General features: G+C 47.6%; 8 protein-coding genes across 8 annotated transcripts; 1 reads left to right on the forward strand and 7 right to left on the reverse strand.

Annotated features, from left to right (window-relative positions):
• Window positions 1–211: 211 nt before the first annotated feature.
• Window positions 212–781, reverse strand: N7477_009713 (pre-rRNA-processing TSR2 family protein; the record flags this gene model as incomplete). Its single annotated transcript, XM_056971374.1, has 1 exon — window positions 212–781. The coding sequence occupies one exon, from the start codon at window positions 779–781 to the stop codon at window positions 212–214; it is 570 nt and encodes a 189-aa protein (XP_056818353.1).
• Window positions 782–2,205: 1,424 nt separating this feature from the next.
• N7477_009714 (uncharacterized protein) lies at window positions 2,206–3,375 on the reverse strand (the record flags this gene model as incomplete). The annotated part of the gene is made up of 1 exon (XM_056971375.1): window positions 2,206–3,375. One exon carries the CDS (start codon window positions 3,373–3,375, stop codon window positions 2,206–2,208), a length of 1,170 nt encoding a protein of 389 aa, XP_056818354.1.
• Window positions 3,376–4,378: 1,003 nt separating this feature from the next.
• Window positions 4,379–5,626, reverse strand: N7477_009715 (uncharacterized protein; the record flags this gene model as incomplete). The annotated part of the gene is made up of 1 exon (XM_056971376.1): window positions 4,379–5,626. The coding sequence occupies one exon, from the start codon at window positions 5,624–5,626 to the stop codon at window positions 4,379–4,381; it is 1,248 nt and encodes a 415-aa protein (XP_056818355.1).
• A 1,096-nt stretch (window positions 5,627–6,722) lies between these two features.
• Window positions 6,723–8,609, forward strand: N7477_009716 (uncharacterized protein; the record flags this gene model as incomplete). The annotated part of the gene is made up of 1 exon (XM_056971377.1): window positions 6,723–8,609. The coding sequence occupies one exon, from the start codon at window positions 6,723–6,725 to the stop codon at window positions 8,607–8,609; it is 1,887 nt and encodes a 628-aa protein (XP_056818356.1).
• A 605-nt stretch (window positions 8,610–9,214) lies between these two features.
• N7477_009717 (uncharacterized protein) lies at window positions 9,215–9,841 on the reverse strand (the record flags this gene model as incomplete). The annotated part of the gene is made up of 1 exon (XM_056971378.1): window positions 9,215–9,841. The coding sequence occupies one exon, from the start codon at window positions 9,839–9,841 to the stop codon at window positions 9,215–9,217; it is 627 nt and encodes a 208-aa protein (XP_056818357.1).
• Window positions 9,842–9,931: 90 nt separating this feature from the next.
• Window positions 9,932–10,607, reverse strand: N7477_009718 (uncharacterized protein; the record flags this gene model as incomplete). Its single annotated transcript, XM_056971379.1, has 2 exons — window positions 9,932–9,938; window positions 10,003–10,607. 2 exons carry the CDS (start codon window positions 10,605–10,607, stop codon window positions 9,932–9,934), a joined length of 612 nt encoding a protein of 203 aa, XP_056818358.1.
• Window positions 10,608–13,167: 2,560 nt separating this feature from the next.
• Window positions 13,168–14,364, reverse strand: N7477_009719 (Fic family protein; the record flags this gene model as incomplete). Its single annotated transcript, XM_056971380.1, has 1 exon — window positions 13,168–14,364. One exon carries the CDS (start codon window positions 14,362–14,364, stop codon window positions 13,168–13,170), a length of 1,197 nt encoding a protein of 398 aa, XP_056818359.1.
• A 4,045-nt stretch (window positions 14,365–18,409) lies between these two features.
• Window positions 18,410–20,434, reverse strand: N7477_009720 (uncharacterized protein; the record flags this gene model as incomplete). Its single annotated transcript, XM_056971381.1, has 5 exons — window positions 18,410–18,787; window positions 18,837–18,949; window positions 19,017–19,144; window positions 19,226–20,314; window positions 20,391–20,434. 5 exons carry the CDS (start codon window positions 20,432–20,434, stop codon window positions 18,410–18,412), a joined length of 1,752 nt encoding a protein of 583 aa, XP_056818360.1.
• Between the last annotated feature and the right edge of the window lie 296 nt (window positions 20,435–20,730).

The raw sequence follows: 20,730 nt of genomic DNA on the forward strand, positions 1-20,730 counted from the left end.
GAAAAGACCCCTTGAAGTTGAGAAGGACCGAGTCAACAAAACGAGCCTTGGAACCAAGTTCCTTTAGCCGGACAACTTTCTTGTTTCCTTCAATTCAAGATCACTTCGTCTATGTATGTTAAAAAAGGTATCATATTGATGTATTCACTTAGCCCCAGAATAAAGCCAAAAAAGCCCCAACTTCCCAGACAGCCAGGCACCTGTGCAAGATTCACCTCTTCTTCTTAACCATGGTGAATCCATCATCATCAATCTCAGGCTCAGCCTTCTCCCTCGGCGCACGCACCAAAGCAGGGGCATCGCCCATCTCAACGTCATCCTCCTCGTCACTCTCCTCATCAGTCTCCTGATCCTCGTCCTGAGCATCAACCTTCTTAAACATGGCTGCAGAAGCAGACTTCTCCTGGCTCTTGCGCTGGTACACCTCCCACATTGCCTGGATTTCAGCGAAGTTATCGCGATCTGTATGTTGCTTCATCTCCATGATCTCAGTCGCCACGATCGCAGCGCTCTCGTCGTCAATGACAACGTCGAACTCGTCGTTCATGACCTGAATCAAGACGTCCTCTAGATCCTCGGCATCAGTCTCCGGCCGGTCGCTCAGCATCTCGGAGATGGCACCGCAGAGCCAAGCGCGCTTGTCATTGGAGGTAGGGCCACCCCAGTTTGACTGCACGGCGAGTGTGAGCGCGGGCCAGTTGTTCAAAGCGAGCGTGATACCAAGGTCGAGAAAGGAGGCGCGGTCATTAGCCGGCGGGGCGAGTGTTGATTGTACGCTCATTTTGGATTCTGTGGTTGGGAAAGACACGATGTCTTTTCTCCTTTAATGGGGTTGAAAGTCGGCGGTGCGGTGCCCAACTGATACCCCGCAGATTTGGTGGGGAGGAGACTGAATGTGGTTTGTTTTCAATGTCAGGGGAAGCCAAGCAGGGCTTAGATGTGGAAGTTCAGATCAGAGTGTAAAAAAATCCCATCAAGTCCCAGAATGAATGTCTTAGGGGTGTTGAGAGAAGATTGAAGGTGTGGGATAGTGTTCTATCGCGGACTCTCGAGCATCCAAAATTTTTTTGAAGCTGCGATTAGATATCGATAAGCTCGGTCATGTGACCCAATGCATCTGCCAAATGCGGGAAGCGGTCACCTTATCATGGAAATTGGGAAGGAATTCGGATATTATATAATCCATCTATAGACAATTCATGACAGGAGGATGAACATGCAGATGTGACAAACATATAAGGCACAGCAAAGGATGCGACAATTGAGGCCTTTGTTCACCCTCCAATGACCCTCAATAGAACGATTCGAGACGATATCAATTACTTAATACGAAAGACTAACGTTGATCAATGGTGCTAAATATACGAGAGTCGTGTAGAAATCCATAAGAAGAGTCACTTAGTGTTGATATTGATCACGGCCGAGGACTCCAGGTCGTCCTAAGTCAGTTCATGAAATTGAGGCATCCAATCGCGGTCATCGTCGGTTCCGGTTTAATGCGAGCAGTAGCAAGCTTCTGTAATAGATAAATGTAGCCTTTGACGTGAATGATGGTCCAAGAGTAGTTCAATTGATTTACTGAGGCTGCAATGTGTGAAGCTCTCTTCACTCAGACTGAACACACTTGACTGCTCATACATCCTTTTTGTGACCGTGAAGGCCATGCGTAGCTACCAATCGAAGGATGCATTGACTGGTCCAATAAGTTTTCTTAGGAACTCTCAACAGGCGAACCTACGGCAGATCTATCAATGGCGGTTCGTGAAGGTCAAAGCAATGTAAGTCATTCAGAACGGCTCTAAATTCATAGGATACTTCGATGGAAAAGTGTAATCAATCGATGGAAGGAGGAACTACATGTTCTACTAGGTCTCTTGAGGAGTCTCTTTACCATTTTGCAAAGACGCATTACACCAGGCAATTTTGGGTTCATGTGCGATGATGCCTGCGTGACTCAACATTACAGCTGATCTAATTTGATCTCGCCATATATTCAATGCAGCTGAATTGTCACGTCATGCACCAGATGGAACATATCAGAGCTCATGCAAGTATCCGCAATAAGCGGATCATAATACTTGGATAAAAAATATTTCGACAAGGGGAAGATCGACCACGCTAAGCTATCTTTTCATGAATTCACGTTTTTTATGCACCCAGATTTTCTTGAGTTGAACAAAAGTAGATTACTATGAACCAATTACACTATCCAGAAAGCTCACCCTTGATGGTGCCACAGTTGCCGTTGAACAGTTGTACATAGCTTTGACCATCGGCAAGGTATGCCGTGCCATAAGTAGAACCCACTGAGCATGCTGTCGAGTGGATCAAATAGCAATATGCGACCGCTGATGTAGAGTAGTAATAGCTCATTGCGCAGGTAGAGCTTTCGAGACAGGAAGCGCAGCAGTCATACCCAGAATCAGTGTCGCCGACAGTAAGAGTTTCACCGGGAATATGAGTGAACTCAAGCGCGTAAACATATTTTCCCGCAAAAGAGCCAAATTCCGAAGAAAGCGGGCTGCCAGCGATATTGTTGGTCGCACATGCTGCGTAAGCGGAAGTCGTAGTAACAGCGCCGGTGACGGTCGTGGTTGCTGTGACAATGCTCGTTTCGGCGGGAGCTGAAGATGTCTCGGTAATAGTAGAGGTGGTGCTGTAGCTCAATGTGGTGGATACATCCGAAGGAACAATCACTGAGCTAGTAGTGATAGTGTTGGTGATAATCACCGTTGAGGTCGACGCCGCGGCGGTCATAGTAAGAGGAGATCCCGTCACTGTTGAGACTGTTGTCGTCTTGAGGATAATCTTCTCGTGGCAGACTACTTCTTCGGGATACTCGTAATCATCTAGCCCAGGAGAGCAGTCCTCCTCCACTAAAGATCGCTTATTTGCCGTACCGGTAGGTAGGGTATCAGCAATGGGAATAAAGCCTGGCGAGGTAGCGATTGTCGAGGTTTGTGTAATCGTCGTCGACACGGTCGCGAAGACCGTCAAGGTACTTGGATCGGGCGTGATAGTCACTGTCGCCGTGTCAAATTCAGTGGAAGTAGTTGAGAAGGTATCGGTGATAGCGTCTGTTGTAGAAGTGACAGTAGACGTCTCGTACTCCGTCCCGGTGACTGTCAGCACCGGGGTAAACGTCACAGTGTCCCGAGTTGTACTTAAGACCACCACTGGGCTCGGGTCATGAATGCGACGAGTGATAGTCGTTGTAGGCACTGATGCCAACGAGTTTGTGCCTAGCTTTGTCCGGCAGCTCACTACAGGTGTGTGAGCTTGGCTACTTGCCGCCAATGAGCTCGACCCGAGGGAGTTGGCAGAGACATGACCGGATAGAAGACCGACTGCGAGGGCGAAGCTGAGAGCTACCATGATGGGTAATTGGAGAATAGAATTAATTCAATGAAGTATGTAAAATTGTAGACGCGGTGCATCTTCCCCTAAATACTCCCGCCGGGTATTTTGACCCTAGCACCTCAACCTACTAAGGAACCCACGACCTGGATCCACCGGGCGTCAATAGTACGATGAAAAAGAGGGATCTAGGAACAAAAAGCCAATCGCCTTGACGAGATCATGATCCACATCCGCATATTCGCTCGGGATGGCCGTGGATGTGAGTCTATCTTCCGCAATTTGAGCATGCTCGCTTATATTATCCTGCTGGATCGCATGTTCAGATTTTCCTCTTTCTGACATCTAGCCCCTGAGTTATTCTTTTACACAATTGAGAGACTAGTTAAATATTAGAGCCTTTTCTTTTCATGAGAAGCTTCTTAGCTTCAAAATTCAAAATACAAAGCAGCATATGCCGCGGAATACTTTTATTGCCCGCACGGGGCCTTGTTAGATTTCTGTTACACGATCAAAGTTGTGGTCTCCATTGGAAAGTATGGTTCCATTCCAAATTCAGCTCCACACTACAGTGGATGGAGGCTGTGTAACTAGCAGTTATTCGCAGTGTGGTGCTCTAAGACGGCGCGTTTGACTATGCATTGAGTGACATTTTCCCTGCCCTACCTTCTTTATCTTCTATTGTCAATTCTATAACGTCAAGGAACGAATAACATTGATGATATTTCTGCCAATCTGGCCTTTGAGATTCGCGATTTCTCCCTTGTTTCTGCAAGAATGGACCTATACCCTTCTTATAAGTTTCGTCGTCCATGCGTGTCACACATGAATGGCTCAACAACATCACTGGATTCGCGGAATTCTTTATTGACCCGACCGTTTCACATCCGTGCATGTCCTCAAGTGCAACTGATGAGCTACAGCAATTACTATTTGGAAATTAATATGCTAATCATGCCAAAGCTGTCACGCATTAGAATCGATAGGTAGAATACAATACTTTGGCGGCCCCGGAAAATGACTAGAAGGCATATTCTTCAAACCTGAAGTTCCAGAGGGTCCTCGCCGAGTCATCAAAACCATATCCCTTGGAACTAGTAGCTCCGATATGCTGCAGTAGGGGCGGGATCACCGCCCAGCGTGTCCAACCCTCGCGATCTGCTATCTTCTCCACCATCATGTCTACCAGCCAATCGGTCGTCAAGTCTGTCCGCTCAAGAAATTGAGGTATGATGGAACGAGGAAAAACGAGGCCTTGTGAGCAGCATCCGTATTTGTTCATTTCATGGACGCCAGGGGACATGGGCCACATGGTGTGTCGTCCCGCCATGAAATGGAGCGCAATGGTTGCGGGGATAAAAATGCACGATGTGATCCAAATGGCGCTAATTGATATAGTCTTCAGCTCGTTCCTGAGTACTTTTCTGGCGGCTACCATCATCCCTGTAAGTAATGCCCAGATCGTAAACGACCAGGCTAAATATCTCGGCCACTCTTCTGAATTCCATCCAAGGAGGTCATCGACATAAAAGAGTCGCATATATATCCAATTCTTATTTGCGGTCCGGTGCTTGACAATATCAAGAGCCTGTAAGGCGGATGGGAGCCAGCCCTTCACCGCCAAAGTATCATCCTCAATCATCGCCACGTACTCAGCGCCTGTATCGTAGCAATCCTTCATCAAGTATGTATAGTCGTAAATCGTCTTATTTCGATACCAACCATCTTCCTCCCATTGTTTTATGCGTTCAAAGTTGGGATCGTCTTGTCGGTATGTCAGTACGCGGTCGGGCAACGTTTCAATCCACTTTTCTGAATAGATTGGATGTTTCGATGCCTCCGTGTTGCCGATGAGAAGATTGAGAAAAATGCTGCTCCTCTCCGACTCATTAAGATCGGCCAGAAGAGACGCCACTGTCAAGCCCACGTATTGCTCTCCCCTCCGAGGGACAGTTGCTATTCCAACACATATCAAAGGAGGCCAAGTCTCAGGCAATGTTGGTTTACTAAGTTCGCTAGCATCTTTGAGAAACCTTTCTGCCTCTGCAATTCTGGTGGATGAATATCGCCGCTCGTAGGCACGGAGGGGGTCAAAGAAATAAGATGTGGGATCTCGATAGCTGGCGTAATGATAGTAGCGGATGGAGAGAAGGTAAAGGAAGCAGAAGGTGCAAAACAAAAGGCCTGTGGTCGAGAGAGAGAATCTGCCGAAGCGAAAGCGACGCGAGGGATCAGCCATCCCACTTCCATTCGTTTGGGTGAAACGCATGTACGGGAGGGGAACGTTGGCTGTCGCTTCGGTCCCTGACTGATCGCGTATCTTGCTGACTAATGGAGTTGCCAAACTCCGGGCAACTTTTACCGCCCAACTATTAACGTCCCCGTCAACTTTTTCTGGGTCCCCGCCAGCTGGGTGCCCACTATTAAATCTCTTCGACCAACCGTAAAGAGTTTCTAACCGCCTTTGCCTGTGCTCCACATGCATGACCCTGAATAGGTTCCCGGCTAGATCAGAGCCACACATGGGGACTCCCGCACGATGACAGACCTAGGCAAAGATACAAATTGCATACGCTAGGGTGTCTCAGGATTATATTTGGAAGCACTATAGCGCGCCAGTAGTTGCGTTGGTTGGTCGACCATGTGGATAGCTATTGCAACCTCCTAAAGCTCTGACAATTGGGCGGTAACTTATCTGCTGTCCCTTCTAGCACGGAGTCTATAATTTGCACGCAAGGCGCTTCAGATTGGGGCTCGAAAATGGAGTGTTACTCGCCCAGTTTGATTTTCCAATCATTATTTGCACCATCGTGCGTTGTGTGCTCACTTCCAATTTACACAAAGAATTGTTTCTGGAGTGATCCTGGTTCTCACTTTTTATCGACCGTCAACAAGGATGTGGATACGCGATGTGTTCAAAAAACAAAGTGCCGATGCTCGCCTTCCCAGCAGGCTCAAGGATGGAACAGAAGAGCCCGAGAAAGTCATCATCACAGAATCGATACCCGTAGCACTTCGACGCTGCATGTGCCACTTCGTCACTATCCTGGTCACAATCGCTATAATAACGCTGGACCTCAATGGTCTATACCTAGGAGCCGATCTAATGTCGCCGGTGAAGTCGGAGACCATAAACCTCATGTTCCTTCAATTGGCCGCCAAAGCCCATGAGATCATGATTGTGGCTAGTCTTGGCCTGATTGTCTTCCATTTTGTCCGAGAAGAATTGCTTTTTGGAGATGGACTTCCCCCTCGGACTGATAGGTTCAGGCCTGACTTTCAATAATCTCGAATTTTTCTTCAGCAAAGGGTTCTATGGCACTTTAACATACATAGGTGGTCATGGCAATAAACCCAGAAAAATCATGTTTGTCACGGTCATAGTGGCGGCTGGGCTCATAGCTGCACTTGCTGGACCCGCCAGTGCTGTGCTACTTGTACCCAAGTCCCAAGGTTGGGCAGCTGGGGGCACTCAGTTCTACCTCAATGGATCCGCGGGCGATTTCTGGCCGGATGACTTATCGGGAGATATGTCCGAGCTTGGGCTGTTGTGCAACCGCAATGACTCTATTCATCTAGGAGTTTGTCCGGCAGGTGGTTTTCAATCCCTTTGGAATCACTGGGGGACTGTGAACTCCACCAATTTTCGCGCGGAGAGACTTCGTTCATATGCAAAGGATCTCTCCGGCTCGAACTTCTACTGGCTAGTGACCAGTCCCTCGTCTCAAATCCCCCCTCTCTATGCGCTCGGAAATAGTAGAGATAGCGAAGCTGGTGCAACAACGCTCACACAACCACATGCAGCAACTACGGTAATCTTGCAAAGGCTAGCGACCGACTGGTGGAAGGTTTTGACCGCCCAAAGAGGCATGTCTTCTGATCAAGTTGATGATCGCATTGTTTCTGCCAAGTTCAGGAATGGGATCAGCGTTGTCAGATGCGCAAACCCGCAAGAGTTGCTGGCCTCAGACAACACGGTGAACTTCCCATCCCTCAATGGTCGATTCAACTTCGCCCAAAGTTTACCACTTGCTTTGCAAAGTTTGAATCAAACTGCTGTCAATCATCTGCGTTTCCACTGGGTCCATCTTCCAGCAAAATTTGGTGCAGCAAGTATCGGAGGGGTGTTTGAGACACCGTGGAACTCTGAACAGACCTCCAGAGCAGTGGTCGGCTGTACGGTTCAAGCTGGATGGGTCCCAGCAACTGTATTCATCAACGAATACAATTTCTGGACCGGATGGTATCCATGGGACATTCAATACGACGATCGTACGCCTGCGTGGTCCGCCACAGACCAGGCCGCCACTAATGGTCGAATATCTCTAGGCGATGACTGGCTCAGACTCCTGACGCCCTCGACTGCCCCGCCCGACATCGCCTCCTGGCAAGCATCTACGATTGAAAGTATATTCCTCAATGCTGGCTTGGGCTCTTCTCCTGATACAATCATCGCGGACTGGCTCTTTCAAAATCCCGGAAGCCTAGACAAGCTTGCGCTCATCGAAGCCATTCTTTGCAGCGTAATTGTGGATGGTCTCAGCCGCACCGGAAGTTATCGGGTATTCAATACTTCAGGACCACAGTCTCAATGGCCGCTAGCGAATTACAATCTATTGCCTGACTTTGAGAACCGAATCTTGGGGAATGAGCTTGCTTTGGACATCCCTGACGTTAGTCCCGAAAGTCTCACAAAGATCGAAGCAAGCATGCAGATAAGCGGATTTTCATTCAAACGGTCTCTGGCAGCTTATCTTGCAATTGCAGTCCTCTTGGCCCACCTTCTCATGGCTACCGCCCATATCATATATATCGTTTGTAAAAGACGCACATCAAGCAGCTGGGGCACGGTTGCCGAGATAATCACACTCTCGAAGAACTCTCAACCATCATTCGATGTCTTGGCGAACACTAGCGGCGGCATCGACAGCCGCAGAACCTTTTTGCAAATGGCGAAGATCCGAGTAAGGCAAATCCCTGGCTTGCCAAATCACGACCATGTAGAGCTTTTGTTCGAGAATTCCACCTCCCTGCATCACCAACGGAATGCCTCCAACCATGAGCTGGACGAGCTACGCAATAACTGGTCACGCCACTCTGTGACATGGCCTCAGAATACAACGAAAATCACAGCAGGCACTGATGTGGATGTTGGAGTGTGTCGAACTCCGAAGAGAAGTTGTTGCACCAGGCACATGCAACGGACATGGTACGGCCTAATCGACCATATGGGTGATTATTTCACGAATTGATATAGTAATAGCGCATTATGAAGACGTTTGAAGTTTGGAAGAATCGTTTTTAGAGGAACAGATATTTATTATTGTTGGTAGTATTTTCACACAACTATAAATGGGAGATTTGTGACCCGCCCTGGTGTCTGGCGCGCTTTTCTCACTGATACCCTAAAGAATTACTCAACATACACCGAATGAGGTTGTAACTGTGTCCCATTGAAGGTATTACCAATTTTGCTCATGAAGGTACGGAATTTTATTTTCCCTGGATCTTGCGAGACCAATCACGCCTCGGGTGTTCTCACACCTGGAAGCCTTCTCAGGCTGACAGTCCACGGAGAACTCTCATACGGTCAATCACTGAATTCAAATAAGATTCTTCGGAATCTCTAAAGCGGAAGGTGCTTCTCTTTAGATTTGGCCCAGCTATCCTTGGAGCCAATACGATGCTATTTGGATGTTTATCTCAACGAAAAGCTAATTGAACCACAGCAGCATGTTGAATACCGCTTTGTCGTGGACACAAAATGTACCGGGTAAAACTTTGCATATGAAAAAGCTTCACCTCCCTTAGTCCCTGCCAAGAGAAAAAATAAAGATAAAAATAAAAGTACTTAAGTCTACGCGTCAATGCGAAGCATGTTGATTTTGTTAGCACTGCGTACAGTCCACTTCCTAAGGTTTGCTCGGCTTGAGACCATGCATGCGATGACAGCCGGAGCACTGTTGTCCCAATTTTCCCCCCAGCTGGCATCGAGAAGGCAGTTGCCACCAATATAAATAGCTACTGATAAGAAAGGTCCAATGCCTGGGATCAGGTCTGCAAAAACTGCGATGGCTTGGATTGCAAAGTTGGCAATCTGTTCCCAAATTGAACGATCGGCAGGAACATATTGCATATTCAGACCGAACTCCACCTTGTCAATGGTGGTGTAATTGATCGCCTCGTTCATGCTGCATTCCCAGTTGTACCCTTCCTTCTTGGTAGAATCCTTAACATTGATGTCTTCCGCGCCGAACGCTAACACTAGGTTCTGCTTGTAGACGTCCAAGGGGCTCGGCATGCCATCCTTGTCTTCTGACTCTGGCCGGCGATACGCCGATGGAATGGCGAGTAGTGTCTGGAGGCTCTTGACGTCGAATCCCAGGGTCACTTGGGAATGGAAATCAAGGCCCCATTCGGTTGTTGTGTCAAATTGCAGTGTCCCGCCGATCAGGGCATCCGGGGCATGATCCGGTGAGGTCATTACCACCGAGAGGGGGCAGATATAGTCGCCTTTCGCCAAAGAGATAAGAGCTTTCCTCTTTCTTTGCATATTTGATCATGTTAATAACATCTACATCCTGTTGGGCCCAGTTACATTTATTCTCGAATGGGTTGGGCACTGGCTTGGTCACTGGCTCGGACAAGGGCTGTACGTGAAGATCGAAGCTTATATTGTCCCTGATCGCGTCGATGATATGCTCGAATTCGCTCTTTTTGGCGGGGTCGCCTTTGATGTCCGCAAAATCTAATCGGGCATGGTCGTGAGTTCTCGTCAAGCCGTTCTTGCTCGCAAAGTCTTTCATTTTCTGGATATTTGCTTCTTGTTCCTTCGTTGCTGGTACCTTGTCACCAGCAGCCAGCCACGACTCCATCATCTTCTTGCATTTCTGGGTCTGCGCATCATTGCTTTTGAAAAAGTCAGAGTCGTCACTTTTACCTCGAATGTCGGCGCTGTAGGTTGGAGTCCCTCTCAGGTAGGGGTGGAGGTACAAGCCCTTCAACTCCTCGGACTGGCCGTCAACCGTACCATACTTTGCCGCGTCGTCTTTGCCGATCGAAATTAAGGTCTGGTCAGGGCCAAGCGCCGGGCGAGTCTTTTCAATCTGATATTTCATCTCTTCATGGTAGATAGAGGGCGCTTTATTCAGGCTGTATGGTCGCGCGAAGGGAATTTCCAGGTTGCGATTTTTGAAGTCGAGACGGACGTACGTGCAGAGGTCTCTGTAGGGCGGAGGGCCAGCGGGCATCGAGGAAAGTAGATGCCTCGGATAGCGAAGGTCATATCTATCCAAAAGTAGCGCTCGTCGCCACGGGGCATTGGAATGGGCAGCAGTCCCGCCTCGGTTGGCTTCTTGTGCTTGGACCAGTCGGCACAGATTCGGCGAGCTCGACTGATATGCTGCGCATCGCGACCGTACATGACTGTCTATTGGTAGTACGGAAAGCCATCGTTTTGCTCATTATAGCGCGGATGGGTCCATCCCTTTGGGCGCAACCCGAGGTCACAGTGATTGAGCCCTATTTCGACGATAAATGACTGCTGAATTGCTCGGCATCTCGGGGATTGAAATCGTGTGTCGTCAAACTGCTAAGGCTGAGATAGGCCACGCCTTTAGGTGCTGCAGACATAGTGTAGTTGCCAAGGGGGAATTGAGAGAACAGAGTCGAAGATATGGTTTTTTTCAAGTCCGCAAAGAACGAAGCTTCAACGAACAATGTTCCTTTCATCGCTTTATATAGGACGCGAAGCTGAACAGCGGCCATCCCCTCCGTCCGTTTCCAGAAGCCTCCAATGTTTATGCAGCTTCACAACTGCTGTGTAACATTTTCTCCAGTACCGCAGTTCCTGTTCGGGTAGTGGATCGTCATGATACGATGCATTTCAGCTCGGCCACATCAGCAAGTGATCTGCGCTCTACAGCAGCTACATGGAAGCCTTGATGGATGGCTAGTTGGCTGGCTGAGTATAAATCGCCGTAGCCAGACGTGCAGATAATCGGCAGCAAGACTCTGCGTCATTGTACAAGAATTGAGCATTGAGGGAATTCGTGTGTGCGCATCAGTTAATACCTGATGCAGTGCCTTACTTACCCCAAAATGGCGCTCGGGCTAATTTAATCCAAAAATGAGATGATAATACACTGCGACTCACCGACTACGTCACACATGATCGAAGCCAGTGAATATAGCGAGCGTTGCATCATGAATATTCACGGAAATCGTCCCTGGTTCAAGAGAATAAGAATTCCACTGATTCGCGTTCTCGGGCAAAACATTACGGCATTTCCAACGAGCTCATCTCGCATGAACATTATTTTAATAGACGAGGTTGCACAAAGACGATGCGATGCGCTATCTATGTGACATGTTCTAATCTCGAACGAGAGATGTGGTCCTGGGGCGATCCTTTGCCTCGTTCGGTTAGTCAACAAAGGTGGATTTACAGAGGACCAAGCAACAGAATGCCAACCTCATAGAAATCTTTGCATCATATGGTAGACGCACTTATTGTCTATAAGGGAATTATGGCAGACCATTTATCGATGCGCAAAGTAAACCGCAAGTCGAGCTGTCTAGATTCATATTGCTCTACCCATTACCTGAGAACGTCCTGCGTGACTCAAGACCTCAAAAGTAGGGAAAGAAACTTTGAATACTTTCGCGGAAAACAAGGTCCTGGAAACTTTCCTTCAGTCAGGGATGGGCGTTCGATAGTGGTCTGACATGGAGCAGACCTGAATGCGATTTGGTTCATGGGCCATGCATTGCAGTATGACTTCGCGGTGCATACAGGTATGCAGTAAGAAACACGCGGTTTGACCTTGCGATGCGATCCGGCATCCAAGATCCCTCTGGATAACTAATCATGTGGCAATGAGCCAATTAGTCTATATCGCAGACATCTCTGCCTACCACGCAGGAAATGACTTTTTATCGGATGCCTGGCAGCTGAGAAAACCAACAAAACAACATAGAAAATTACTTCAAGGCTGGGTGCTTCGTAACCATATCTGACCTGGAACTCCAGCGTGGGTCTATATTCCCGATTCTCGCCGATTTTGACCGCCGAAATTGGAGGCTCCAAATTGCAGATCCGTCTCAGGATCTTCTATATAGTCTCTACTTACTGTAGTCAGCCTGAAGATGCGATTCTTCGGCAAGGGTGAAATGATGTGTTTCCTCGATAATTTGATACGAACTCGACGGGAACTGCAAGAGGCACATCGTTCAAATTCGCAGTCGGCAAGACTGCATGGCTTCGATAAAATTCAGAAACGATAGACTTGTGTTACATATGGGAGCTAGGAAAGGAATTTGGACTAGTCATCGGAGGACAGAGGAGCTCAAAATTATCGGCTTCTCTCCGATTAACACGTGGAGGAGAACAGCGAAGATGCGAGTCAATCGAGAGGCAAGGAGTAGCGTAGCTGCGTAGCTGAGGACCCTGGTAATGCGGATTGACTGAAATATTCTCTCACCTGCGCGGTACAGGGTAGAGGGGCGAAGGTAAAGGGGGACTAACCAAAGGCTACATATGACCACGCACGGGCACGCTCAGCGACTGGTAGCGGGAGTCAAATAATAATCGATTACGATGGAAAACGAGATAAAGTTAAGCACAGTATGTGATATCGTGTAAATAGAGGGGACGTTGAATAATGGCTAAGAACACGACCGCGAAGCTTGGCCTCGGTCCCCAGGGTACATAGAAAATCATGAAACTGGCCAGGTCTCATGTACAGCAAACACTTCACCCATAGATAGAAATAATCCAGTTCAAGAATCCGAAACTCCGATTCAGAAACTCTACCGAAGCATAGTAGTAACCAGCTTGCGCATACTCTTCTCAACATGCGACATGACAAAACTTGCCAGCTCCTTATGCATAACTGGTCTCTCCTCTTCGTCGAGATCTCCCCACGTATCTTCGAGTGCACCTGCATTACAAGCGATATCAAGATAAAGAGAGCGGTCCTCTTCCTCGTCACCGATACACACAAGAAAATTGCCTAGCTTGAGGAGTATGGAGTTCAGGATCAAACGACACATACGTCCGTTGCCGTCGATGAAAGGATGAATATTGACAAAGATATGTGTATACTTGGATGCAATGGCGATAGGGTCAATTGTGCCTTTGCTGATGGCTTTATTGAGGTCTGAATCGAGTTCGCGGATCATGGCCTTCATTTTGTTGGGCACCATGATGTGATGAGGGAATTGGTGCAGGCCAGCGCAGACTTCATCCGTACGATAGACACCACTGTATTCTTTCCAGGGTGTGTTTCCGGCGTCAACTTTGTAGGTGAGGATTTGATGGGTTTGAAGAATGATCTCTTCGCTGAGATCTTGGTCATGGACGCAAAGTTGACTAATGATGTAGGAGGCAGCCTTGGCATGTTGCACAATTTCGCGGCGACTCTTTAAAATCGCTAGGGTGTTTGCTGGGAGGTTTTTGCGTAGAAGATTCCCTTTCAACTCTAAGAATTCTTCTTCGGTTTCTCCAATGTCTTCTGGTATTTCCTCGCCGCGGAAGATTGCCATGCAGAGCTTGAGTGTGATGTCGTAACCATTTCCAACGCGCTCGATCATGTTAGAACCATAGACCATATCAGCAAGGCAATGTAGGATGTGATCTTCGAGGGCAGTCTCTTGGTCGGATGTGAGCTGGTTTTGAAGGACCGTAGAGAGTTGATTTCCGAGTGTGATGATCTCGGGAAAGATGGTGTCAGGGTCAAAGTCGTTTGCGCCAATATTGTAGTCGTAGGAATCATCCATCGCAACTTTGAATTGAGCTTGAACACCATGCAGACTGCGAGGAGAGACAGTTCCGCTGCCAGTGTGAAGAGTTGACCGCATGTATTGGCGTAAGGTCTTGGCAAGGTACAAGCTGGTAGATGGTATGTTTATTTGTGGAGAGGGAGAAGTGGGTTCGATCTGAAGACCTTCGAAGACTTGGGAGAGACTTGTGCATTTGCGCTTCGAGTGCTCGGTTGGAGAAGGCATTTTGATGTTCAGTAAATCGAAGTAAGATGGAAAGACTCCTCGTGAAAGAAGTGGAAATATAGAGAGAAGAAAGTATAAGTTTGCGAATGAGTAATTGAGGGAAGCAGAGAGATGAGATTGTTGAAGAAGAGAGAAGTGGGAAGCGAGAAGTGAGGTGGAAGTATATGTAGTCGAGTCAACATCCCCGGATTGACGTTTCGAAATAGGCTTAGTCCCTTACGACAGCCAGCCCAAACAGGACTAGTAACAAATCGCCGCTTGATTCGTTACGTGCAAAAATCTCCCTGAAAGAAATCATACCGCTGTACTCGACTTCTAACGATGGAAAAAGTGGTGAATGCGAAAATTGCCGATTTCTTTATGCAGGTATTTGAAGGCTTAGCTCCGGAACCGTAGCAGATTTTGGTAGAAACACTAAGACCGGTCGGAGATGACGGTCAAGCTGCTTTTTTATTTTCCTATGCGCCGCCATTTATCTCAAAAGCCTTGCAAATGACAGAGCGCACCGAGCATGAGGTACGCACCTTGAGTGCGCTGATGCGGCTTCTCGCAAGACTCTTCGACAATCGAAATATCCACCGTCATCGGCAAGAATCTATGATCTGGGACATAAAACTCACAGGAAACTATATGGAGCGATGAATTCAGCAAGAACCCGTGTCTTCTTGATGGCATCCCTATTCCTCTTCATATTTGACTCTTTATACACGTCAATTAGTTCCAATTTGATCTTTTCTCTACATCATACGTAAGTTATCATCATGGATAAGCTATAATGACACCCGAGCTTCTCTAGCCAGTCTCACGACAAACAGGAATAGTAGCAGGGGCATCTTCACCTTGTTGATGAAGTCGCTGGGACCGTTGTGTGCCTATCTCTCTTCATTAACTTGTCCTTTTGAACGACGGCTGTCCATTTTGGATTGCTACAATAAGCGTGCGCCAACCTAAGCCACTCCTCCTCTGCACTTGTCTTCGGTGCCACTCCACTAAATAGGGACCCAGTCAACTTCTCCTGTGACTTAGATTGCATACCACAGACTTCGTGTGTAGCTCCGTTCCTGTCCATCTCTCCCAGACTCGTTTGCGGCTTCCAAATGCTCCAGTGTCCTATCTTTGCGTTATAACGACTTAAGTCCCAGAGCCATTCTCATAGGAGCACTGAAGCCACTCAGTAAGGGGAATTGAGAGTGATATATTTTACCAGGATCACGGTCCGCATCGTCTTGTCGCAGTTCTCCAGAAGTAAAATCGATGCGATGGCGAGGAGCGAGCCAAAGCCAACCAAAATTTTGAAAACTTGGTCGCTGGCCAGATAATTGCACTCCTCTGGGCCGGTATTAGTCTCTCGAGTAATCTCCTCGGAGCAATGGGCAAAACTGAGGGTCCCTTCAGGAGTCGAATCACAACATCCCCTTGAGGAATCACTACCTCTGACGGCCGGTTCGCCAACCGTTGTGTCCAATAAGATGCAATTCCTACCAGAGTCGAAGCAGAGGACATCGCTATCGTAGCAGGGGCTGCTACCCGATCTCGAATCAGAATTCCCAGCCAGACGCCCCAAGTGTCAAGAAGAAAGAGATCATCGTAATGATGTTGAACGGCGACCAAATGCGGAGAGGGACGTTAGCCTGACGCTCAGGGCATTGATTCTTTGCTTCCACAGTGCTAAACGTCGAATCTGTGGATAGGATATCCCACCACATACATTCCCGTCCTGTATCTGGCCAAGGCATAGCGTGTATACTTAAGTTGTTAAAGTTTCATACTCTCAGTTGAGTGAAGTCCGCGAAATAAATTAGTTCGTGGACAAGCATGCCAGAATACGCCCCACAACCACGGACGGCACGCACGAGGACCGATTGCCTAAACTGTAATTGTTAAATTCAAAAATACCAACAATTAATATCCGATATGGTGTAGTGGCTAACATCGCCGTCTCTCACACGGCAGCCGGGGGTTCGATTCCCCCTATCGGAGTTATTCTAATTTTTGTCATCTTGTGTGAGCGTAGATTTTTGAGTCGAAGAGAGTTAACCCAGAGAACAGACAGCATTTGTACCTGGTGATGTGATAGAATCCCAATCCAGCGCTGTCGTAAGGAAAATCATGCAAGTCTCAATTACAACGTCCAAACGAACCTAAGTCGAAACTAGACCTCACAACCGCCAGCTGCCAGCCACCTTCAGAGGGTCCCTTGTGGGCCCACATTTTGCGGGCAGAGGGCGATTCCTTATCTCCCCTTCCTTACCTAGTCCTCCATCCTCTAAGAGTCTTCCTTAAGTAGTCTTTATCCGCCTTGATTTATTTAGAACAATTGTCGGCCGGTGAGGGGAAGGCGCTGCCACAACGGCGTCGTTTCCCTTTATTCGTCCGATAATGGTCTCTCATCCGAGTTGAACTTTCCCAGTCGGATAATAACCGAATCAAACCAAATAGACTGCAAAGGCCTAGCGCGGTCTATTTAGATAAATATCACCCTCGATTCAAACCCGAATATAACCCGTCCACCCAAGGGTCAGAGGTTCCAATTTCTGATTTCTGTTCTTACAGATAGCAAAGATTGGAAGCTCTGACGTTTTCTACTTAATGTATCGGACGAGGCTGCGTGTATCTGTAGATAGAAAGTGCTTGACATTGTATGCTTTGGAATAGAGTGATGAAAAAAAAGGGAGGAGGAGAATGGAAAAGATCTAATGGGGTAAAGAGGGGTTAAGAGGGTAAGACAGTCTGTTCAACAACCATTAGACGAAAAACGAATAAAGGCAGTACGGGATCTCCTCGTCTGAGGCTTGCATCTATACTATAGCCACTCAAAAGAATGCCAAAATTCAACATCACTCCACTATCACCAGCATCCCTCCATGCAACGGCACAAACGCTTTTTGAATCGTGGAAACGTTTACCCCCAGATGTCGTAATCCCATTAACACCTCTCAACACTTTGGCCAGCTGTCAGGAACGGCTCGAATGCATGTTATCACAACCAGATATCTACGAGGTCATGGTCGCTAATGCACCTAGCTTCAAGTACTCAGGTAAATCTGAGAACGAGTCTTCCACTGAAGATGTGGTAGTGGGCTTTTTTTCAATCAACAAAAAGGAGAAGGCACTAGATCAGCTTTTTGTCCGCCCTGACGCACAGAGTCAAGGACTCGGTGGGTTTCTACTTGATCTGGTTAAAACCAGGCTCCCAAAGGAGGACGGAGGCTTCTGGCTGAGAACCGCTGAGGGAAATTTGCCAGCTTGCATTTTCTATGAGAAAAAGGGCCTGCACTTCACCAGAAGCGAACCACACCCAATTTGGGGCCATCCGAGCTGTATTTATACTTGGCGATAAAACTTACGGAATGAATGGTCCAGGCAAGTCAATTATGAAACAAAAAATGAGATAAAAAGGCTACTTATTTGTTCTTTAATAGATAATCTTGGCTTTTATTCAATTTTCATTTTGTTTCCATGCTGTAATGCTGTACGTGTGACTGTTTCGAATGCAAGGTCAATATTGGCTTTTCAATGAAATGTAGGTTTCCTTGCAATTATAAAGACTTTGACCTGGAAGCCAATAGATTATAGGCAATCTCGGAGAGAAAGATTATGTCGGGAGCGATGTCGGTGTCCTCAACAAATCGAAATCAAAAGATGCATTCTTCATTCCACTAATACAATGAACCTTTTAGGCGTACGTTCTCCCGAAATCTAAGAACAACGGGACGCTCCAAGTGCTTGTCAAGCACTGTGGAGAGCGATCCAGTGATTTCAGATCCTGCTCGCGGTACTCCTGACATGTCTGCACATAGATTATTTCAAATTATCAACACCAGGTTTCGCAGCTTTAGTTGCATCCGCATTCAACGCGTTGAGGTTGCTCAGGGAACCGATGATCGTGTCCAAATTCTTCGTTTGGATGATCGGAGATATATCAGTAAATCTGGATTGAAGTATTTTCAGCGGAACCCCTTCCCTGATGCGGTGCTTTTCAAAGTCCTTGAGGCGGACCGCATACGAAGCCTAGCCGGTCGACATGACTTGAGCAATCAGCGCATCATGCGCTAGACTTTCGGGCATCCTCTATGTGATGCTCTTCACTTCTTTCTTTCTCGTCGTAAACGACACGAGATAATCGTCGTTGCTTTGTATGTTCCATCATTTGCTTCGCAAATGGGGATCTTTCACGAATTGCTGGACCATGGCGGTAAAAGTAGTATATAGGTACTGTGACGAGTAAAGAGATGCATGCGAGAATTGTCGAAGCGTATTCATACGGGTAAGTGTCCCCAATATTTTCAAACATGGGCGTGGAATACATAGCCGCAATTCCCGCAAGAAAATCACGAGCGAAATCGTTACCGGCTGTGGCAGATGCTGCATACTCGCCGTAAGCAGCAACTGTATAGTCAATAGAAGATTGATATATGGAATACTTGCAACAGGTTAGTAGAAGAAGATTCACCACTTGGACATGGACCTACATTGGCAATGCCAATGACCAGCGTGAAAATCATTGGGGCAATCCAGTGAACCCGTGGAGGTCCAAGACTCGTCCATGCGAACCCAAACAGACCGATGGGTAGACATGGAATCACTATTCCAATCATGAGAAATTGAATATTTATCAGCGCAACAAAAGAAGTTGAGCGAATATAGCTTACCATAAAGTAGCCACCACAAGCGTGCTTCTGGAGACACGGACTCGGAACCATACTTTCGTCGCCTTTGCCTGAACATGTGAATAGATGGAAGAAACGAAAGGTAAGCGATAAAGTATCCAATAAGAAGACTGAAGGTTTTAATAACCATGTGTCAGACGACAAGTATTTCTTGCGAGCCGCTGCATAGCAGAGGCAGTCGAAAAACTTACGGAATAAAAGCGAGGCTGATCTGAATTGTTCCGAAGCCCCATTGCTTGTAGATTGGCTGGAATCCCTGAAGAAAAGTGAAGATCAAGGAATCGCTGAAGCCACTCAGCAACGAAAGCCACATCACAATGGGCTCGGTGAGTAACATTTGGAATGGTCGCTTCCACCAAACCCAGATTTCGCGCGGAGATAGAGCGTAACCGTGGATCTCATGTGGTCCCCATATGTTGACCGTTCCTGGACCAGCCTTTCGTCTTTTCTTTGCTACTCTATCCAGTAGAATGGTAGCTCGTGTTTCTGGCACCAGAAGAAAGTGCATTATCTGAACGGCCCCTCCGGCAATGAGTTGTACCCAAAAGATCCATCTCAAGGGCTGTCGCGCTTCCACGAAGCCACCTACCACCGCGCCCACAACCGATCCACCCACCGAAGACAGTACAAGAAAGGCGACAGCATATTCTTGGTCGTCAGGTTCCCACATATCTGCAATGACTCCGAGTGTCACCGAGCCACCAGCGGTACTGAGGCCGCCAAGGAGGCGCACCACAACGTAAGTTGCGAAATTGGGAGCAAAAGCACAAGGAAATTGCCATATGTTGACAAGGAGGAGACTGAGCTGCTGTGTCGGCCATCTTCCCAGCTCTTCACTCCATGGTGCCCAGAGCTCACAACCGAAAGCATAAGCGCAGAGGAAAGTCAGTTGTGGGATTCGTGCAACTTGCTCGCTGACATTATGCTCTTGAGAGATCGCCTGAACACCGTTGGCATAGAGGCTCGCATTCAGATTCATTGAGATTTGAATGCAAAACATCACACACAAGATCTGCCACTTTCTCCACACTGGAAAGCTGTAGCCCAGTTCGTCATAGGCTGCTGCTTCCGTCAATTCCTTCTTTCCACCATTCTTCGAGATTTCATCAGCTCCATGGTGGCCGCTCGCATCTTGACTGTCATTTAGTCGAGAGGTCAATTCTGGATCCGAAGAAGAATTGTGACGATCGTCTTCGGAATGCTGATTAGTTGCTGCGCTAGTATCGTTCATGTTGATCTTGACTGTGCTGTCATACAGATCCTTACTGACGAGAATGAACCTGGGGCTTCATAGCTTGAAATCGAATATAAGATGGCCAAAACAAGCAAAATGCATGACGAAGCGGTGGTATAGACCCACGGGATGATGTGTGGCCAGCTACAACATTGGTTGCCACCATGCCGGGGCGAACCGAGAATCGATGCAATCAATGGGTTCTTTAACGCGGGGAAAGGTGCCAGCGAATGGCTCCGCATGCCACAGAACTCGTTCAGCCCGGTGGCTGCCTTCCCGAATAAGCATGAGTCAGTAAAGGAAATGATTTCGGCATGGAACATACTGTTATCTAAGCACTAAAGGTGTCATTGGCATTTCTGGGTCGAGTAGTCTTCGTTATGACAGCCCGGTGCGAGTCACCTGACCCAAACCGCAATAGACAGACCAGGAATGGAATTTGACCTACGAAGTCACTTTGGG

This window comes from Penicillium maclennaniae (genome assembly GCF_028827695.1).
Source record: "Penicillium maclennaniae strain IBT 15551 chromosome Unknown utg000008l:1.0-3552695.0:1.0-3555053.0, whole genome shotgun sequence".
Classification (NCBI taxonomy): domain Eukaryota; kingdom Fungi; phylum Ascomycota; class Eurotiomycetes; order Eurotiales; family Aspergillaceae; genus Penicillium; species Penicillium maclennaniae.